General features: G+C 45.1%; 1 protein-coding gene across 1 annotated transcript in view; it reads right to left on the bottom strand.

The window, feature by feature from the left end:
* Nucleotides 1-19,549, bottom strand: part of PKHD1 (PKHD1 ciliary IPT domain containing fibrocystin/polyductin) — a 394,719-nt gene extending 375,170 nt beyond the window's left edge. The window contains exons 1-7 of the mRNA XM_032796706.2: nt 19,356-19,549; nt 16,273-16,525; nt 14,911-14,988; nt 13,265-13,409; nt 12,086-12,185; nt 4,631-4,688; nt 1,690-1,768 (exon numbers count right to left, since the gene is read on the bottom strand). Of these exons, the coding sequence (XP_032652597.2) occupies nt 1,690-1,768; nt 4,631-4,688; nt 12,086-12,185; nt 13,265-13,409; nt 14,911-14,988; nt 16,273-16,324 (512 nt within the window). The 5' untranslated portion in view covers nt 16,325-16,525; nt 19,356-19,549. The remainder of the gene's footprint in view (nt 1-1,689; nt 1,769-4,630; nt 4,689-12,085; nt 12,186-13,264; nt 13,410-14,910; nt 14,989-16,272; nt 16,526-19,355) is intronic.
* Between the last annotated feature and the right edge of the window lie 1,995 nt (nt 19,550-21,544).

Raw genomic sequence — 21,544 nt, 5'->3', positions numbered from 1 at the left:
GTTCTGAATCAGCTGGTATAAATCAGTGCAGCTCTACTGACTTACAGTTAGGGCTCCGTGTCACGGAAGTTGCAGAAATCACAGATTCTATGACTTCCTGTGACCTCTGTGACTTCTACAGGGGCCAGTGTGGCTGACCCCAAGGCTGCCCAAGCAGCTGACCCAGGGGCTAGATGCTCAGGTGGCTCTGGGGACAGCCACACTAGCCACTGCTAAAGCAACTCTACTGCCAGCTGCTCAGGCGGCCCCAGGCAGCTGGCCCTGGGGACTGGCTGAGCAACGCTCCTGGGGGTGGCCGGAGCTGCCACTGGCCCCCATGGCTCCTCTCACACCCAGTGGTGGCCAGAGCAGTTGCTGGCCCCCCAGAGCTCCTCCCCCACAGCAGCCAGATCAGCTGCTGCCCCACCCCCGCGGACTTCCCCCACAGCAGTGGCCAGAGCAGCGGCTGCCCTTCCCCACATGGGGCTCCCCCCACATCAGCACCCCCCGCTCCCAAGATTCAATCAGGGGCATTTATGGTATGTCACGGACAGGTCACAGACCCTGATTTTTTGTTTCTTGCCAGTGACCTGTCCATGACTTTTACTAAAAACACCCATGATTAAATCCCAGCCTTATTTAGGATTTATACCATCTGAAGATTTAGTTCCCTAATCGGAGAATTTACCATGCTGTATCAGACCTGTGACCCCTCAGAATGCTGCCTCCCCTGCAACGAATGTCTGATGCTTCAGAGACTGGTGAATAAAACACCCCTGGCAAACGTGCAATGAGAGAATATTTCTTCCTGACCCCTAGGCCGATCAGTTAAATTCTTGAAGCATGAGGTTTGATTACCCTTCTCCTCACATCAATTACGCCATTAACAAATACCTGAAAGGAACTGTAGGCCCTTTGGGCCCTCATTCTCCACAGCCTTGCACAACCAGGCCTACACGTACCAGTTCAGAATCGTCCTGTCACTTATCCTTGTGGTAGCATTTTATACCCATTTTGAACTCACTGGGCCTCTGTTACCCTCCATCTTGTGTGACCATTTACACCAATGCGAATTTAGAATGGTGGCATTTTAAACCCACCTGACCTTGGTGTAAATGACCACTTAAGCAATAGGGCAATGGAAAAATCAAGTCACCCCTCTGTGGAAGTGCAAGTGACTTTCTGTGAAGCTCAAGGGAGTGGAGAGTAAGGCCAGAGATTTCAATAGAAGCTAGGACTCTAAATACCTTTGAGGATTTGGCCCACTGTTTCTTAAGAGCTCTGCTTTAACTTTCCATTTGCAATGAAAATTATTCTCCCCAGCCCAGCTAATAGCATTTCTAAAAATGCAATTGGAAGAGAAAATTTATTAACTTGTAGCTTCCTACATTTGAAATTAGTTTGTTTTAATCTGTTAACCAAAATAAAACCTCCAACAACCAGATGCAATTACAGTACAATTCACACTGAGCCACAATTGACTATGCTATCGCTCAATAAACGGACTAGCTTAATGGACCAGTTGCAATTAGATTAACAAATTTTGCTGGAGTCCAACTCATGAGCTGCAATAAACCACATCAAGAGGAAACCAGCAGTTCCATGCCAACTGGTTGCAATTTATTGCTGTCAATGAGGCTGGTCGAAGAAAGAAATACCAAAAAAATTCAATCACATGGACAGAGCCAGAACATTAATATATGTAATTACCCATCAATGTAGTCAACATTAAAGTCAATGGTTTCGTAACTGCCAGCAATGATCTGCCCGCAGACTTGTATGATGTTTCCTGTTTAAATGAGAAAGAAAACGAAGGGATTATTTTTAAAGCAGTATGCTGATGTTTGTGAAGGAAGGCAGCTAGCAAAGCGGGGGTTAAGGGCCAGATATACTAAGGGGTATTTAATAATTATTATTTGTATTACCAGAGTGCCTAGAAGTCCAAATTGTTGGTTTTAAACAGAGAAATTCAATTTCTGTTTTTTCCAACAGACACCAACAATTTTTGACAAAATGGGGGGGGGGGAAAAAAAAAGAAGAAGCCATGTTCCTTTAAATTTTTCATTGTTTTTTTTTAAAAAGTGTATAATTACCTGACCAGCTTTACTGCTGAGTCACTTCAGTTAGCCAAACAGCATCTTCTGGGCACTTTTTTTTTTTATTTTGGAGACCTGAGATTGTGCTTTTATGTTAAATACAGACATGAGTCAGTTGAGCACTTGCTTAATTTTGAGCTAATGAGTAGCCCCATCATTATTCAGGAAAGCATTTAACCCCTGCTTCCCTTTAGGCATGTGAATTTCCATAAGACTATTTGCATAATTAAAATTAGGCATGTTCTTTAGCACTCCACTGAATTGGGGCAGTTAATGCAGTACTGAGACCAAATAGGTAAAAACGACAACAAAAGTCAGTGGGTCAAAATCTGTTCTCTTTGCCCCTAACTCCAGATTAACACCATTGGTTTCAGTGGGCAAATTTCACTTTTACACTGGTCCAACTCAGATCAGAATCTACCATCACACATGGGAATTATGAACTGGAAAACATGGTTATCCCCATTGCACAAGTGATTGAACTGAGGCACAGATTTTTAAAGGAATTTAGGCATCAAGTGGGATTTTCAAGCGTCCAAGGCCCAGATCCTCAAAGGTATTTAGGTTCTGAACATCAGTGGAAGTTAGAAGTCTAAGGGCCTTTGAGGATCTGGGTCTGGATGTTTAACTCTCATTTAAATCAATGGGATTTAGGCACTAGACACTTTTGAAAATCCCAGTAGGCTCCTTTCTGCATCTTTGGCCATCTAAACATTTTTAAAAATCTGTCCCTAAATGATCTGCACAAGGCCAGACAGGAAGTCAGTGGAAGAGCTGCAGATAGAACCCAGGTCTGTCCTCCGCTCTGAATGAGACAAACTGCCTTCCCGTTACCTCACTGAGGTCACTGCCAGTAGACCTGGGCCAGGTAAGTACATTTTGCATCATGCATTGGTGAAGTGTGATTCATCAAAGCCCCAAACTTCTGCAAAGGGTAGGGTCAGCTCAAGGGGTCAGAAATCTGGCTTTTATTCCCTGGGGACCAGCAGGTCATTTAACTTTGCAATAGACATAAATCAAGAGGACAGGATTGTTAACTTCTTATATCAATGGGACCCTAACAACATTTACTCTTCTTCACCCCTGGCTTTTGATTGGCAACTTCAAGGACTTTCCAGTGAAGCAGATGGAATTGTGTGGAAAGAAATTGCTGAAAAGCAATTCCTGCTTTGAGCAGGGGGTTGGACTAGATGATCTTCTGAAGTCTCTTCCAACCCTGATATTCTATGATTCTAAGAGCAGGCGTCTGGTGTTCTCAGCAGGGTGGTCTCTTGCCATATGTCCTATCTTTCCTATTCAGTGGGATAGGTTGCTCTTGTGCCCTTAATAATGTGTCTTTGAAAACCTGCCAACTCTCTTCAATTGTTTTTCCCCTTAGCTTCCCATGGGATTTTACATACCAACTCCCTGAGTTTGCTAAAGTCTGCCTTCTTGAAATCCATGGTCTTTATTATGCTATTCTCCCTCCTACCATTCCTTAGAATCATGAACTCTGCCATTTCATGATCACTTTCACCCAAGTTGCCTTCCACTTTCAAATTCTCAACCAGTTCCTCCCGATTTGTCAAAATCAAATCAAGAACAGCCTCCCACCCAGTAGCTTTCTCCACCTTCTGAAATAAAAAATTGACTCCATGCCCTGCCCCTCCTCCAAGGCCCTGGCCCCGATTGCTCCATCCCCATTCCCTCTGTCGCTCGCTCTTCCCCACCCTCATTCACTTTCACCAGGATGGAGCAGGAGGTTGGGGAGTGAGGAAGGGCTGCGGCTGGGGGTGCAAGCTCTGGGGTGGGGTCAGGGCTGAAGGGTTTGATGTGCAGGTGGGGTGTGGGCTCTGGGGTGGGACTGGAGAAAAGGGAATAAGGGGTTTGAAGTGCAGGAGGGGGCTCCAGTCTGGGCCAGGGGGTTGGGGCATGGGGGAGCCCCAGTGGCATTTACCGTGGCTCTGAGGAAGCAGCCATCAGGTCCCTGTGGCCTCTAGGCATGTGGTTGATCAGGTGGCTCTGCACGGTGTGCCCTGCCTTTGCACCTACAGGCACCAGCCCCTGCAGCTCCCATTGGTCATGGCTCCCAGCCAATGGGAGCTGAAGAGCCAGCCCTGGGGGTGGGGGCGGTGCGCAGAGCCTCCCTGGTCTCTCCAGTGCCTAGGGGCCATAGGGATCTGGTGGCTGCTTCCTGGAGTTGCACGGAGCCAGGATTGGTAGGGAGTCTGCCTTAGCCCCAGCTCTCCACTGCGCCACTGACCAGACTTTTAACAGCCCAGTCGGCAGTTAACTGGAGCCACCAGGGTGCCTTTTTGACCGGGCATTACGGTTGAAAACCAGACATCTGGCAACCCTACATGCTACGCATCCCCACTGTGCCTGATCCACAGGATATGAGTCTTACTAACTATGGAGCCTTAACTTCATAGCTCAAACTGTAGTAGCTCATGCTTTCAGCTCTATAGGTGCCTAATTTAATCCCCAGTGTATCAGCTAAAATGGCAGCCCTTGCACATGGAAGATGAAAATATGTAACATCAAAGCAGTCTCCATTTTAAAGGAAGATCCCTTACCTGGGACTCCAGATGGTGGATTCACTTGGTAAACCACAGGTGTCTGTGCAACAGAAAACTGCAAAAAGAATTTTGTTGTTAAATAAACAAGCTTCCACAGCAGCCCTACAAGATCCGATTATGCATCATTCGCAACACAACTGGCAACCAGCATTTCAGACACACTTATTTTGGGGCTTGTCTTTAAAGTACATTTTTACTCTGATGAGTGACTATGTAAAACTGCCCCCTTCTTATCAGTAAATTTACTCCCCATGTGTTCTCAGAGTCAGATCTGCTGATTTTAGTGATGACAATAGGTTTCTACTGCTGGTTATTCCTGCTAGCTCTGCCGAACCAGCGCAGGGAAGAGAAGAGAGAACTGCATTCTTCTCCGTCTTCTGCCTCACCAACAAAACTGTTATTAAGTTGCTAATCAGTTACAGGTCTGCACAGGAGTCACCAAGGATCTAATTCGACCTGCAGGAGACAAGGGCAAGATGATCTTATGCTCCAGAACATAACCTGATCATTGCAGAAATTGGAAACTAAGGGCCAGATTATAACTCTGGGAACTAATCTGAGATGACGAAGCACCTATATGGGTAGAGCAGTTGGGGAGTGAGGTAGGGTGTGTCCATATGGTCAAAAGTATTCAGGGTCCCTGAGAGGAGTGTGCTCTGCAAGAAGCATTTACTGTTCCTATCTAAGAAAGGTAACCTGCTTTCCCACTCCCATGCAAACCCTCCAGCACCTTTGTGTGCACGGAGTGGAGATTCCAGACACAGCCCCTCTGGCGTGGAGACCATTCCTGGCAGCCTTAATCCTTTCCCTTGGTGCTCATGAACTCCTGTCTCTGCCTCTTGAGCAGTGTCATTGCATTCAGGAAGGTGTCACCCCACTAGGGCACAGTCCTACATATTTCCTCTGTGCACTGCATTGCCCAGTTGACCATGGGTACCATGGCACAGAGCTGAACCAATCATTCATAGCAAAAAAACCGAGTTAATGACATTTTTCTCTCTTTCTGCTCCTCATTTGTCCGCGAGCAGCCTGTGATTGTCCCGAATTCCTTTGTTCCTTCAAAATTGCTGGCTGAATCATCTCTACAAATGATTCCGGGCCTGATGACAGTTTGTAAGCCAACATCTGCAATCTAAGCATTAGTTCTGATGGGAATTACAGCTCACTTGGCATCACTTGTTTTACCTGAACGTAACTCTTAGACTCAGGTTCCTGGTGTGCGAGTTTCAGTTCAAAACCCTGCTGTTTTCTGTGAATAGTACTGATCTTTATAGCATGCCTATCCGTTGCTCTGGGGACTGTTTTCCTCATATGCAGTTAACACTCCCATCAAGCATTCCTGCCAGTTCACTCCTTCTCTATATTGTTCTTGGAAAGCAAGCATAGGCAGAATGAATACAGAGCCAGCTCCTCTATTGGGATACACTGTCATAGCTTAACTGATCTCCAGCCAAGGATTTGGCTCCCAGAGCTTTACACAAGCCAGTATCCACGGAGTATTGTGCGAGGTATTTACCTTGCTCCATCCATAGAAAGGAATGGCTGGAAGGAACTTCAAGAGGTCCTCTAGTGGAGTCTCCTGCAGGATTAAGTGTATCAAGGGGGTTTTTTTTGGCTGCTTCTGAGGCTTCAGAGACTGTCCAGTGTTAAGAGCCAGGATACTGGATTAGATGGACCAATTACCTGATCTGATCTGACAACTCCTGCTTTCCTAGAAACATGCAGCATTTGGGATTTTCATGAGATTATGTCATCCCAAAACTGGACAACGTGTGTGTCATAAACAGATAGCTAAGGGTTAATGTTTCTTTCACCTGTAAAGGGTTAACAAAGGGAACCAAACACCTGACCAGAGGACCAATCAGGAAACCGGATTTTTCAAAGCTATGGGGAGGGAATTTTTTGGGTCTGTCTCTTTTGTCTGGCTCTCAGCTATGAGAGGGGATCTTTTTCTATCTGCAAGCTTCTAATCTTCAGTTTCAAAGTTGTAAGTACAAAGGTAGAAAAAACAAAGGCCTGTTATTGTTTTTTGTATTTACATGTGTTTAGTTGCTGGAATGTTGAAATTGTATCTCTTTTGAATAGGCTGGTTATTCATTTTTTTCTTTTAAGCATAGCCCATGTGATTGTCAACTTGATGCAGAGATCATATTTTATGTCTTTTTCTTCTTCTATATAAAGTTTCTTTTAAGACTTGTTTGAGTTTTTCTCTCTGGGTGGCTAAGGAACAAGGGAGGGATTCTCTTTGTGTTGATCTACGGAGGTGAAGCTCTGCAGCCACAGGAATTGGTGGAGAAAGGAAAGACAGGGGGGAGGGAAACTGCTCTCTGTGTAAACTCTCCTAGTGTCCCAAGGCGGAAGAAGCTAGGGGGAAGAAGATAGATCTTTTCTGTTTCCTTGTCTTTGGGTTTGTCTCTTTGTGGAAGAGAGGAGACATGCTTCTTGGTATTGTGATGTAAAGAGGTTGCATCAGTAACTCTCAGGTTAGCCCAGAGAGGAAATTCTGGGTGGGAGAGAGGTGGGGGGAATGGTTTATTTCCCTTTGTGGTAAGACTCAGAGCCTCTGAGTCTTGGGGTTCCCCAGGGAAGGTTTTGGGGAGACCAAAGTGAGCCAAGACACTGGAAATTTTTGGCTGGTGGCAGCGAGATCAAATCTAAGCTGGTAATTAAGCTTAGAGGGGTTCATGCGGGCACCCATATTTCTGGACGCTAAGGTCCAGATTTGGGAATGCTTATGATAGTGTGAACTGCAGTTTCAGCTGCAGTGGTCAGAGCACGGTAAAGAAGCCCAGTTTTGTGTTCCTGGGAGTGGATAGGTACTAGACTGGGAGGCTGGAGATTTGGATTCCGCACACGGCCTGCTGCATGACTGTGGCCAAATCACTTTGCATCTGTGCCTCACTTTCCCCATCTGTAAAATGGGAAGGATGATTCCGATCTCCCTTTGTGAAGCACTTTGAACTCTCCGGATGAAAAGCACCATGTAAGAGCTAAGGGCCAGCTTCACAAAGGAATTTAGGGGCCTAGTGGGATTTACACTGACTGTCAACGGGAGGTAGGCACTTTTCCAAATCATACCATGCCTATCTGCATCTTTAGGCACTTAAATACCTTTGTGAATCTAGCCCCAAATATTACTAATGGGCTAAATCAGTGGTTCTCAAAGCCTGTCCGCCGCTTGTTCAGGGAAAGCCCCTGGCGGGTCGGGCCATTTTATTTACCTGCTGCGTCCACAGGTTCAGCCGATTGCGGATTCCAGTGGCCGCAGTTCACCACTACAGCCCAATGAGGGCTGTGGGAAGGGCGGCCAGCACATCCCTTGTCCCGCGCTGCTTCCAGCAGCTCCCATTGGCCTGGAGCAGCAAACCGCAGCCATTGGGAGTTGCAATCAGCTGAACCTGCAGACGTGGCACATAAACAAACCAGCCCGGCCCGGCCCACCAGGGGCTTTCCCTGAACAAGCGGCGGACTGGCTTTGAGAACCACTGGGCTAAAGTAAACCCTGATTCCATTTACATCAATAGCAAACTCCTATTGATTTCAATGGGACCAGGATTTATCCCTATTAAAAGGTAAGTACGGGCCTCCTACACTCTCATTCTCCAGCCCCATGCCCACAATCCCTCTCTCACACACATCCTAGCCATCTCTCCCTCTCCCTTCCCGACATGCGCCTATATTCTGGAGTCAAGCACTTGAGCAACCTAAGACCTGGCAAAGCTGGGGTCAGACTTTCCATGACTTCACAACATTGATTCCCTCTGAGCTGTTATGTGACACAACATAGCATCACACTCTCTGATAGATTCTGGCCTCTGCTTCCCTCCTGGGCTGGAGACATGGCAGTCTAAAAAATTCATGAGCATTAGCATCAAGCTCCCTTCATGCTGGTTATCGCAAAGAAGAGAGATCAGCACCGGCCAACAGCCAGCCTGACTGGCTGGAGCAAGGAGCAGATTAGAGCAGTGAGGCAACAACCACCAGCTGATAGGAAAACCTTCTGTGAGCAGTTCAGACTTGTCACTGCCTGCAGCAGGTTTTGCAGTCTACTGGAGAGGCCAAATTAATTTTTTAATACTCATGGCTCAGAGGTTTCCAGTCCCAAAACAAAGAGACACATTGTGTTTTATTTAGCTTGGAATGTGTCTCATTAACAGCATCCCCTGGTGATTTTTCATCAACTCTCTAAGCTAGCTGAACTGCCCAACGACTTGTATAGTTTAATGTGCAATTTGCTGAAAACGTCAGGCTCGCCCGCTCACTCCTGGAAAAGAGCGAGACAGGACTGACAGGCATAAAGGGGCTTTTTCTCTAGCAAACAGCTATGGGCTGAGGATCCTGCTCTGCAAGGGTTAAGTGATCTCCATTACCCTAGAATAATAATAATAAATAATACACTGCTCTTATAAATCCTGATCCTGAACCCAAATGAGCCACTGGTGCTTTTTTCATTGACGTTAGTGGGAGCAGAATTGAGGGTTTTAAAAAAGGAGCCAAGTGGAACCATCCTTATTTTACAAATGGGGAACTGAGAAGGTAAATGACTGTTGCAAGCTACCATAGTAATTAGCAGGTAGAGAACCCAGGCATCTGAGCCTTCTTCTGCTCTTATCAGTGTCTCCATTGCTGCATTGGATATGCAGAAAGACAAAACACAGCATAATGCATCTTCTTCTGCGTGTCCTGGCTTCACCCACAAGCGGAAACACACCAAGAAAAGTTCTGCTGAAGAGGGGGCATTTTTAGCAACCAGCCAGGTCCTCAAGCCACAGCCAGCTATTGGGACAGAATATTGTTTATTTTGTGTGTTGCCCAAAGTAGCCCCTGTCAGGCCTTCGTACCAGCCTTTGCATCACCAAGGCAAAGCTGAGAGAGAAGGGGAGCAGTGATCATGAGGGCTGAATCTGATTCTATGTCCTCTCTGATATGCTGAGGTAAGGGCCTGTGAAAACATCAAGTCGATCTATATTTGACTTCTGTGTGCGTGTGTCAGGGCCCATGAGACTGCAGACTCTGCAGAAACACATCTGTATAACTAACAGCTTAAAAGTGCTTGCTTGATGGTTTTTCTTTGATTGACATGTTGTTGATGTAATTGTAACAGTCACTAACATAAAAGGGGTTGACAGGTCTGAGGAAATTGTATTTGACCTTTCAGATATCTTGGAATCCCCAGTGACAGGCAGGTAGCTGGCCACTTGAACCTTGTCGTTTGACCACTCAAGACCCCTCCAGACCATGGGTAACTATTTTTTGGGAGTGATCTATAACCTATTGTGTTTGTATGTGCTCAAGACCAAATAAAGCAGAGACTCTGAGTAACACCATCCTTGTGAAAGTGCTGGAGACTAATAAAGTGAAGCTTTCAAATGCTTTTACTTATTTTGTGTGATTTATGCCAGCCCTATAGCAGACAGAGATGCTGCATCTCCCTTGATTTATTTCTTGATATTGCCTTGCAGAAAGTAAAGTTACTGAGAACTTTGGCTTTAGGGCACCTCAGGTAACACTCCCCACAAGGCCAAAACTCACAAAGAACTGGAAACCTTGAAGGCAGAGCTGATCTCAAGATTTCCCATAGAATTTCAGAGTGACAAAGTTCAGAAATATCTGGATGAGTGCCATGGGGAGCAGTGTCTGACTCCACCCCTTCCCTGATCAACCCATGGTTTTGGTATACAGAACTCTTGGGTTATCATGGGCTTCAAGCCATAGCCTGTAAGGCTAGCTTCCCTTTATTATATTCAGTGTCTTGCCTTCAATTCTTCATTTATTATACTTAGCAGTAATGCAAGAAACCTACAGGCCCGTACCCTTAAGAGAATTGCTTTAGGAGCTAGTACAAGGCTTGAGGGGAATAATTGGAGATATACCTGTCTCCTAGAACTGGAAGGGACCTTGAAAGGCCATTGAGTCCAGCCCCCTACCCTCACTAGAAGGACCCAGTACTGATTTTTGCCCCAGATCCCTAAGTGGCCTCCTCAAGGACTGAACTCACAACCCTGAGTTTAGCAGGCCAATGCTCAAACCACTGAGCTATCTCTCCCCCTAAAGAACTAGCAGTAGAGTGTGTAGAGGCGAATTTTCTCCATAATGACATCAGCCCACCACAGGAACATGAGCTAACATCAGTTTCTGGATAGAACATCCATAAAAGTCTAACCACAAGAGTACCATAACAATGAATTGACGTATATGATAAATTGAGAACATTAATATTCTAAGGACACCTCAACATGAGTAAGGTGAGGAAATACAAATAAGGAAGGGGGGGAAACCCTCACATCATAAAAGTTGTATTCCAGCCTGTGGGCAGTCAGAAAGAGAGATGTAGCCCTTGAGAGATGCCAGAACGACGGCCACTGGTGGTCAGGGGGAAGGTGATGAGGGAGAAAATGGCTAACGTTTCAGGTTGTTCTTCAAGGGATGGTGAGAGTACATGGATGTTCAGATATACATTCTGTAGTATCTCTACCTACCTTACTGAGCTGGAGTGTCTGTGACTTTGCTAAATGTATTAATACATTTCTGTAACTGCAGAAAACTTCCTGTAGCATGAGTGTTACAGCTGTGCACATTGGGGCTCCCAACTATCCAGTTATTTTAACAACACTGGGCCTGATCTGGGGACAAGACCCTGTCAACCCTCAAAGTGATAACTGGGAATTCTTCAGTAATCAATATAATTAATACATAATCTATGAAGTGGGCTACAGTGCACCCTTCTGAACAGGCACAATTGGAAGCAGTATAGTCTAGTCGACAAAGATCTGGACTAAAACTCAGGGGATTATTCCTGGCTCTACTAATGACCTGCTGTGGGACCTTGGGCAAGTCCCTCCATCTCTCTGTGCCTCTATTCCCCCCTCATTATTTCTTTATTTAGACTGTTGGGACAGAGAAACTCTCCTACTGTGTGTTTGCACAGAGCCTAGCATGATCAGGCATCTAGACACCAATGTAATAATATTCATAACAGCATTTTGCCATTGCATGCCTTAAAAATGCAAGAAGAGGATGACTAGGACCCACATTGTCACATAATCACAGACAAAGACCTCCTGGGTCATCTAATCTATCCTCTGGGAATAAGGTGACCAGATAGCAAGTGTTAAAAATTGGGATGCAAGTAGCGGGGGAGGGTAATAGGCATCTATATAAGAAAAAATCCTAAATATCGGGACTGCGCCTATAAAATCGGGACATCGGGTCACCCTACTTGGGAACCAGTGCTAGATTATTCCTAATCCCCTAGCACTTTGTCAGGGATAGTTTTAAAGGACTCAAGCAATAGTGCATCCATTTCTTTCCAACCTAGGAGATAGCACTTTCAGAATTTCCCCCCACCCCAACAGTCAATCGAAGTTCTGTTCTGCTCTGTCTGTTGCCCTGAGTTGCAACCCCCTTTGGATTATCTGTAGCCATTTCCTCCCATCTCTCCCTGGAGTTTACCTTGAAAGTGCAGTTGTCACAAGGCATCCCATCCAGGGTGCTTATCACCTGCCCATTGGCAATCACCTTCAGCTGGTACAGCCCCTCCTGCTGCGAGGGCCTTCAAAGAAAACAACAGCTCATGTGTTTTAAAGTAAAACATGGGTCAGATCCTCTGTGGGCGTAAACTCATGTAGCTCCATTGACTTTAATCTCTGTAATCTAATGTGTCTCCTCTTTAGAGGAGAGGAGGAGACAAAAAACACCGAGGTTGACACAAGTGAACAAGTGTAGAACAAGGGTGTGGAGGCAGGGCCAATAACAGAGTCAGAGGGGAACGCTGTGCCATGACTCCCAGACAAGGGGCACCACTCCCCAGAAGAGGACACACTAACCAGTATAACAGCTGGGCAAAGGACATTATAGCAGGTATAGCATGGGCAGCAGCTATGGAAGTCTTCCATCGCCAGCCAGTGTGCCCCAAATTTAACCTACAAGGACCACCTCTGGGGGCAAGAGGGTAGTTCAGTGGTCAGTCTAGTCACCTGAGTTGGATTTCAACACAAACCCTACATGTGTGGCTCAAAATCCATGAGCGTCCCTTTAAGAAGTATTGCTCTTGCTAGCTTTAGAGAGCGTACTCCCCAATTTTCAAAAGACTCTCAAAGCTTTGCTTTAGCCTGCCATGCCCAGGTGTGGGGGATAGTGAGTCTTTCACTTGGATTAAGAGCTTTTAGGACCAGAAGGGAACCTCTAGAGTCATCTAGTCTGACCTTCTGCAGAACACAGGCCTGAGAATTCCTCTCCCAACCCCCATGATTCCTGGAATGGAAGATTTATTCTTCCCACTACTTATGAATGCTATTGAGCCCAGTAACTTGCGGGTGAGCAAAGTCTTCTCCCTTAGAAAGGCATCTGGTCTTGATATAGAGATCCCAGACGATGAATTTACCACGCCCTTTGATGAGTTGTATCACTGGTCAATTACCCTCACTATTGAAAATCTGTGCCTTATTTCCAATTTGAATTTTTCTACCTTTCCAGTCATTGGATCCTGGTAGGTCTTTTATGCTAATGGTTCAAACAGTCATTGAAGCTAGCATGCATTCAGAAAACAACAAGAAAACGTCCTCACATGTTTTCCTACGGCATCTTCTGCCTAGAAAGTCCTTTCTGAACCCCTTTAATAGAGTGCCGTACCTCGTTTTGCATCTGATGATGGATATATCGAAATATACAGGATGGACATCGCACCGTACTGGAGGCAGAATGGGATTCACTAGGGACACTTCTAGCAAAGACCCACTGGTGGAGTACATGAACTGTAACTGGGGAGATGTCAGACCTAAGCAATCCATTAATGACAAACATTTTGTAAGTGCAGGATCCTTTAGTAGTCATGATAATAACATATTAAAACATTTACAGAGTGCAGTTCAGATTGTGTCCATCAACAGCAGTGCCACCCCCTAATCAAGGATTTTAAAACCAAGTGTGGGGCATTGTCTTTCATTTTAAAACATGGTTCATTTTCCTACTCAGCTATGTATCTTCTTTTGGGTGAACTGCTTTTAAACACTTACCAGGCAACTTCTCCCATACACATTCTGTTATAGAGCATTCTGCTTGCACTGGGCCTGATTCTCCACTACCTGGCACCTTCGGGAATTTTACACCCCCTTTCCACGTATTTTGCATGGTTATACATGACTAAGCCAAAATGTTCAAACTTGGGCACCAATGGCAGGCACCAAAATCCATATTTAGGCACACACAAATAGACTGCTATCTCAGAGGTGCTGAGGAATTGCAACTCCTTCTGAAGTCAGTGCTCAGCACCTCTGAAAATCAGGTCATTTATTTATGGTCTAAAGAACAGAGCACTGGACTGAGACTCAGGACACCTGGTTCTATTCCTGGCTCTGCCACTGGCCTGCTGGGTGACCCTTGGGCAAATCACTCTGCCTGCTCTGTGCCTCAGTTTCCCCCATCTGTAAAAATGGAGATAATGATCCTGACCTCCTTTGTAAAGTGCTCTCAGATCTACTGATGAAAGGTCCTATATAAGAGCTAGGTAGCATTATTTATATGGATAGTTTGGGGCAACCAAGTTTGACAATTATGGCCTATGTGACTGACAACATTGGCAAGTCTTGTGATTTTATCACAAGTCTCACAATATAATTGATGGCTTTCTTAAAGCCTTGGCTAGTGGAGTCATGTGACTATAATAAAATCTCAGCTTTCATTTAAAACAGGAGTATATTTCTAGCTCTTATGATTTCAGAGAAAAGTATGTCAGTGTTACTGGAGTGCAGTCTAAATACTCAAAATCCAGAAGGCAAATAAAAAGAACCCAATACTGATTTTTTTTTAATGATTTTTCAACCCAATCTCATGATTTTGGAGCGCCTGACTGCTGTGTTGTTGTGTGGGTTTTTTTAGTTTGTTTTACATTTATGGTTGCCAATACCAGAATGACAAATTAAGAACATAAGAATGGCCATACTGGGTCAGACCAAAGATCCATCTAGCCCAGTATCCTGTCTTCCCACAGTGCCCAGTGCCAGGTGCCCCAGAGGGAATGAACAGAACAGGTAATCATCAAGTGATCCATTCTCTGTTGCCCATTCCCAGCTTCTGGCAAACAGAGGCTAGGGACACCATCTCTGCCCATCTTGGCTAATAGCCATTGATGGACTTATCCTTGATGAACTTATCTAATTCTTTTTTGAACCCTGTTATAGTCTTTTGTTTCAAAACACAGCTGACCCCTGGTAATTCTTCCAAGTGCCCCATTTTATCCAATGATTTCCACCAATTACTAGCAGCCTCCTAAAACTTACCATCCAATGTCAGGGTGATCCATGTTCCTCCAGCAAGGCTGCCATCCTGGGGTTCAGTGAATAACTTTGCAGATGCCACTGCAAAAATAACCCAGATACTTCAGGATGAAATATAATACGGCAGCAGAATCAGTTGTGTGCGGCATGTATCTTTACAATGGCATTGGCAATGCTTGAGACACATTTCTGCATGGGAGGTTTACTATCAGCATGTTCCGACACAAAGTATATCTTCCCTAAATAAACAAATCCCAAACAGCACAACTGGAGGAGCTAAAATAGATTAGAAATACATAATATGCACACACATATATGTATATAGAATGAATACAAGTGGGTGGACATATAAAGTTCAATGAGACATAAGCTCCTAGGTGCTAGTCCCTCTTGAAAATGAGACAGACATCTAGGCCTTGCTATGCTGAGCTTACAAGCCTTCCTTTGCCCCAGCTTTGTTCCACTTGTAGAGTGTTCTGTTTTGCAGAGGGATTGGTGATAACCAGTCTAGTTAAACCATGGAACATTTTCTTGGAAAACTATATAGAGCCCCTGAAAGAAGATACAAAGGGCTCCTTGCCTAGTGGGACAGCCAGACGAAGGAGCTGTGTTCCACACCGTTCCGAGATTCTGACTTGTGTTTAGGTGGATTTAGCAAACGTAGCTGAGGCTAGAAACTGAGAATGTCTCTTAGTTATTCACAGCAAAGACAGCAACACAGCAAGCTTCCCTTGCCAGTGAATGACCTTATGGGACCACCTACGAATGGGAAAACATTGCAGTTCCCATTCCAACAGAGGACCTCTGCTGAGGCTATCAACAAGAGCAGTAGTTATGATAATGTGAGATATGGACATTTTTCCACTGGGAACTAGACTGAGATCCAATTATGTTTCACCAAAATCAGACAAAACTATCAGATGACAAAAACTTTTGTCCACTACTGGCCTGAGTTAAATTTGACCCAACAACCTAGAGGAGATAGTCGTTTAGTGCAGTGAAAAAAAAAAATCACTACCACTTGTCCCAGCATTGGAGTATTGAGTAGGTGAAATATTGCACTGGACATTGCCAGTGGTCTCTATACACTGTGTTTTACAGACCCAACCATGGATCAGCAAAGTGGCACATTCTGTATACTAGCTACAACACTGTATGAAATCCTACATGCTACCACCAGCGCCCTATGGCATCCAACTTCGTCCTTTCCACAAACCACGTCATAAGCCTTGCACAAAGGCAGTGCCCCTTGCAAAGCTGCTCCCAGCCTCCCAACAATCCCACTCCCTTCCCAGTGGCATTGGTTCCTCTGTCCTGCTGGCCCCATAGATAATTGTTTGAGAGCCCCTACCTTCGAGCACTCACCTGCAAAGAGCAGCAGCTCCACATTCAAAAAGGATGGAAGCAAAGTGTTCATCTCTGGCCCTGGACTTCAACCGCACTGGAGACTTTCCCTGAGATCGCTCACATCTTCACAGGTCTAGCATGTGGCTTTAGTGCCCGCGCTCCTTCCCTGTAACATTAAAACCCCCTCTATATTCCTTATTCACATGACAAGCCTTCAAGGCAGGCCATGCTGCTCTGAGTCATTTTTCTGCCATGTAGGAAGGGCTGTTTCCTGAAATCAAAAAGCGCATCGGCGAGAGATTAATTTCATCTCATTCACTAATAAAGATTTAAAACACGCACGAGGTTGATAACAGCACATGAAGCCTCGTCCACTCCAAGAGCCAGATCTTCAAGTGCTCAGCACCCAGGACCAGGTTTTCCCAAGCCCTACTACTGTTTTGGCACCAAGTGAGAGATTGTCGAGAGGGTTTAAGGGATTTAGTTGCACCATTCCCTCGGAAGGGCTACGTTAAACTCCTCTGGCTCTTCAGCACTCTGTGCACAAAGCGTCTGAGAGCTCAGTCCACTTCCTCGTGAAGGTGTCCAGGGTCAGATCCTCAGCTGGCACTGCAGAACGCCCAGCAAAGCCAACCAAGGGCACTGAGGTTCACTTCCTCTGCTTGGCTGCTCCAGGAGTACTGCAGCTATATGCTCCCCCTTGCACAAGGTGGGTGGCTAAAGTACGACCTACCCCTGAGTTTTCCTAACTATAAAATGGGGATATTACTGCAGGGGCGAACAATCAGAGGAGGCTCAGAGTCTTAGAAAATCTTTAGAGTCTCAACTCTGGTGCAACTCACACATCGACGAAACAAGAAGGGAGGACCAGAGCAAGACAAAGAGCTAACAGGAAGGTGTAATTTACAATGATTATTATGGTAGCATCTAGAGGCCCCAAATGAAATTAAGGCCCTTTGTACAGACAGCCCGAGTCCGAAGGAATTTAAAATCTAAATAGACAAGATGGACAGACAGTGGGAGGGAAAATAGATATGGAGAGGTGAAGTGGCTTGTCAGTGGCAGAACCAAGACTAGAACCCAGGAGAGCAGAATACCTAGGGCAAGTTTAGAAAGTAACACTCTTTCAAGAGAGTGGATGTTGTTCGAGGGAACCAGACTGAGATACAGACACATGTTGGGAACGTATGATGGAGTTAGGGATGCCTAGGTTACCCTTGGGGGATAGTAAGCCTGTATAGGGCCATACTGGGTCAGACCAAAGGTCCATCTAGCCCAGTATCCTGTCTTCTGACAGTGGCCAATGCCAGGTGCCCCAGAGGGAACGAACATAACAGGTAACCGTCAAGTGATCCATCCCCTGTCATCCATTCCCAGCTTCCTCCTGGCTAATAGCCATTGATGGACGTATCCTCCATGAATTTATCTAGTTTTTTTTCCAAAATTTGTATCCGCAGCTGATCCACAAAAACGGTTCATGGATATATGTGGATTTGCAAGGCTCTCAAGATAGGCATGTGTGTAGACCAGGGGTAGGCAACCTATGGCACGCGTGCCGAAGGCGGCACGCGAACTGATTTTCAGTGGCACTCACACTGCCCGGGTCCTGGCCACCAGTCCAAGGGGCTCTGCATTTTAATTTAATTTTAAATGAAGCTTCTTAACCATTTTAAAAACCTTATTTACTTTACATACAACAATAGTTTAGTTCTATATTATAGACTTATAGAAAGAGACCTTCTAAAACATTAAAATGTATGACTGGCACGCGAAACCTTAAATCAGAGTGAATAAATGAAGACTCGGCACAGCAATTCTGAAAGGCTGCCGACCCCTAGTGTAGACTGTTGTTCGAGAATGTTTTTTTTTTTTCTTTGTACTCTTTGTTCCTACTGCAAAACAAACAATGCAGACGCACCACTGGTCACAGACTGCCAAAGGGAAGAAACGTGGGTCGGACCAGCCAGGTAAGCACAGTCAGTGTTTAATTTGTAATGAAAGAGGTGCTGGGGGTCAAGCAATTTTTTTTACATTCCTAACCGATGCCGCAAGCCCAGAGGTGCCAGGGCTATGACTTGCCAAGCCTTGAGGTGCCAGCACTCCGCCCTGGCGCAAATTAAGCCCTGAGCACTGTAGATACACAGGATACTGTAGCCTAGGACCCGCTTCTAGGAGTGGGAGAACTGTGGGATTTCACTCCAAGCTAGAGAAAGCCAAAAGGCTGACACCTGAGGCGGGCACTCAGAAAGACTACGAATGGGACAGAGCTGTGGTTATGCCTGGAACTGTGACATGTACCTTGTAAACTTTAAGTCTGCCGCTGCTCCTATTGAGATCAACAAAGTGGGCTGTTTGAATTACATCCCCCTTCCAATCCGGCAGCCATGCCCGGCCATTAATAGCTTACAGGGCATTTCAGCCAAAGGTCTCAACATGCTGCACCCATTTCAGTTAATTCATTGGGTCTCCCAACATCCCTGCTTGAAGCAGATATATATTGTAGCCTCTCTTTTACAGATCTCACAGAGAGGTAAGCATAGGTGCTGGAACCAGGGGTGCAGAGGGCACCCCCAGGCTTGAAGTGGTTTCCATCATACACAAAGTTTACAGTTTAGTTTAATGGCTCTCAGCACTTTCATTATATAAATTGTTCCAGCCCCCTAGAGGAAGTGACTTAATACAATGTCCCACGGTGAGTCTGTAGCAGAGCAGTAGCTAAAAATCGCAAGTTTTGTAGCCAGCCCTGGTAGGTAAGCAACAGAGAGAGAAAACATCCGGGTTCTCTCAATAGAAGTTGACAAATGTTCAGTAATATGTATTCCCTTCCCTCTGCTCCTCCTGCTTCCAGGTTCTGATAGAGATTAGATAGTCATGTGTGGACACTATAGTAATGGAAGACATCCACAAACTAGTTTGCGTCTATCTTTTGTGGTATGAGCTCTGCCACTTTACAATGCAATCAGTGGCTGATGGCTCCTCCTTATAGTTCTCAATGCCACTGCAATCACGAATGGCCAGACTCTACAACCTGCACTCACAATGACCTTGCATTTGAAGCTATACACATAAAGACATACCAAAAAATAGACGATACTGCTTACCTGTTCCTATGTGCTTTTCTTCCATTGCTCAGATGAGAGATGCACACAGCTACCTCTGGTTTCAGAGTAACTTTTGTGGTTTCATCTCTTTGGAACCTGACAGCTTGGTTTAATTTTGTTGCTGTTCTGGGACAAGGGTGTTCCAAGCACTAACTCTAATTGCTCTGCAAGTAACTGAATCATGTCGTGCTGTAACTTACCAGACTGGTTTATGTACAGGTTGGATGCTTGTCATAGTAAAAGCTCAGAGCTATCCCTAGGGCAAGCGTAATAATTAACCTAAGCTCCTTATGCTATTAACCACTTTGCTCTGAGTCTTTTGTTAATGATCATGGGGAAAGCAACTTGGAATTTTTCTCCTCTTGAAATAGGATTTTTATATGTGCAATGAAAACAAGCACTTTTTCAAATCAATCAATTTTGTATTTTTTTTCTTTCCACTGCTTCCATATGAAAAATAAGCAGCACATCATTGTTCCCCAAAACACCAGTCAATGGAGTTAGAAGTAACTTTCATAACAAAACCCCCTAGCTGAAGGTGTTTGCGGTTTTCTGGCAAACCTCAGTCAAAATTTGCCATGGTTTCACAAAGCATCTGTGAGTTTGCCAAGAATTTTAGCCAAGTTTCAAGCGAGGCTGGGGTTATGTACATGGTGTCTGGTGAAATTTGGTGATTTCCTGGGACTTCCATACAAAACCAGGTGTGGCCTAGAAGTTTTCACCAAGATTCACTCTGACATTTTGGACTACTGGTACAATGTTACCCACTCAAAGTAAAAATCAGAAAGAGATACACACAGACCTCTGAGCTGACACCACAGGATTTTATACAGCACTATTGGTCACACTTCAACGGGAGTCTCTCAAGCATGAACAGCCCCATGTTTTACTACCTACCTTTCCAAAGACCTGCCTTAAAAATGAGTTTTTCTGATTTCAGATTTCTCTCCAATAATTTTGTTTAAGTTATCAGTCCCAGGAGCCTCACCCAAATATTCTTAAAATCCCAGCTTCTAGGATGGGTGAAAACTAGCCACAGACATGTTAAATACCCATGTACAATCAATGTGTGTGCACCTGGTGCCACTCCTTGCATCCCCTATCATGAGGAGGCACTAGCTGGTCTGTATTCTTCACCACTGCCTTCTGCTGGATGAAATCAGAACTGCTCAAGTGTTGGTAATCAAGCTGCCACCTAGTGGCTTGATACCTATAATAAAGAATGAGCGTAAGACTTGATACTATTTGCACCTACAGGTGAGCCTCTTTTCCCACAAGCAGTAGAGACCTGAAGCTTTGGAGAAAAGGCTCCAAGATCTAGTCTACATGTTCTGCCTGTTTTGGGTGAGCTGCCCACATGACAGCAGCCTGGCTCTAGATTCCATATTCTTATGACCCACCAGCAGGGGACTGAAGCTATACAACTCACTTGTGCTTAAGAACATAAGAACAGCCATACCGAGTCCCACCAGTGGTCCATCTAGCCCAGTATCCTCTCCCAACAGAGGCTTAGAGTAGTGTTCTTATTTACCCACATCCCCCCGCTCCTGGGTAACTTGAATGGAGCTTGCCTGGAGACCTGGTAATAAGAGTTTCTGGCCAATGGGTTAAGGAGAGGGGATTTTAAACATGGTTACTACAACCCTAACATTTGAAGAGCTGGTGTTTTCTGCGCTACTAGGAAATCTTATTTTAAACAGCAAGTGTCACTTTAAAAGAGAGTCAAATTTAAATCCATCAGCCCTGCTATTTCCATCTATTTCTACCTAATGCCTTGATCCAGAGACAAACACCTCTGGATGAAGTCACAGGAGGTCAGTTTTCAGGGGAGTTCTGCAACATTGATCAATAGCAGAATGGGCTACATATGGTTTATTCCTGAATCAGGGCCCTGCAGCTCAGCTCCTAACAGCCAGTAATAAGGGAAGCCCTGAAAAATTTAACCCTAGCCTGTCCTGCAGCATTTTGTCTGTCTTTAGTTTAATTCATTTCATGGGATTGCATTACACTGATGTGCAGAACCAAGGACCGCAGGGGAAAAAATATGCAACATGAAGAAAAACTTTAAAGATGCAGATAATTTGTGGCAAAAATTAAATGTTTGTTGATTTTTTTAATCCTTGTCTTCTTGCCACTTAGCATTTTGTTCTCCGCAAATGTTTCTGGATTCAGACACCACCAGCAGCTTT

This window comes from Chelonoidis abingdonii, chromosome 3 (genome assembly GCF_003597395.2).
Source record: "Chelonoidis abingdonii isolate Lonesome George chromosome 3, CheloAbing_2.0, whole genome shotgun sequence".
NCBI classification, from domain to species: Eukaryota; Metazoa; Chordata; order Testudines; family Testudinidae; genus Chelonoidis; species Chelonoidis abingdonii.
This window is presented reverse-complemented; position numbering and strand designations above follow the sequence as displayed.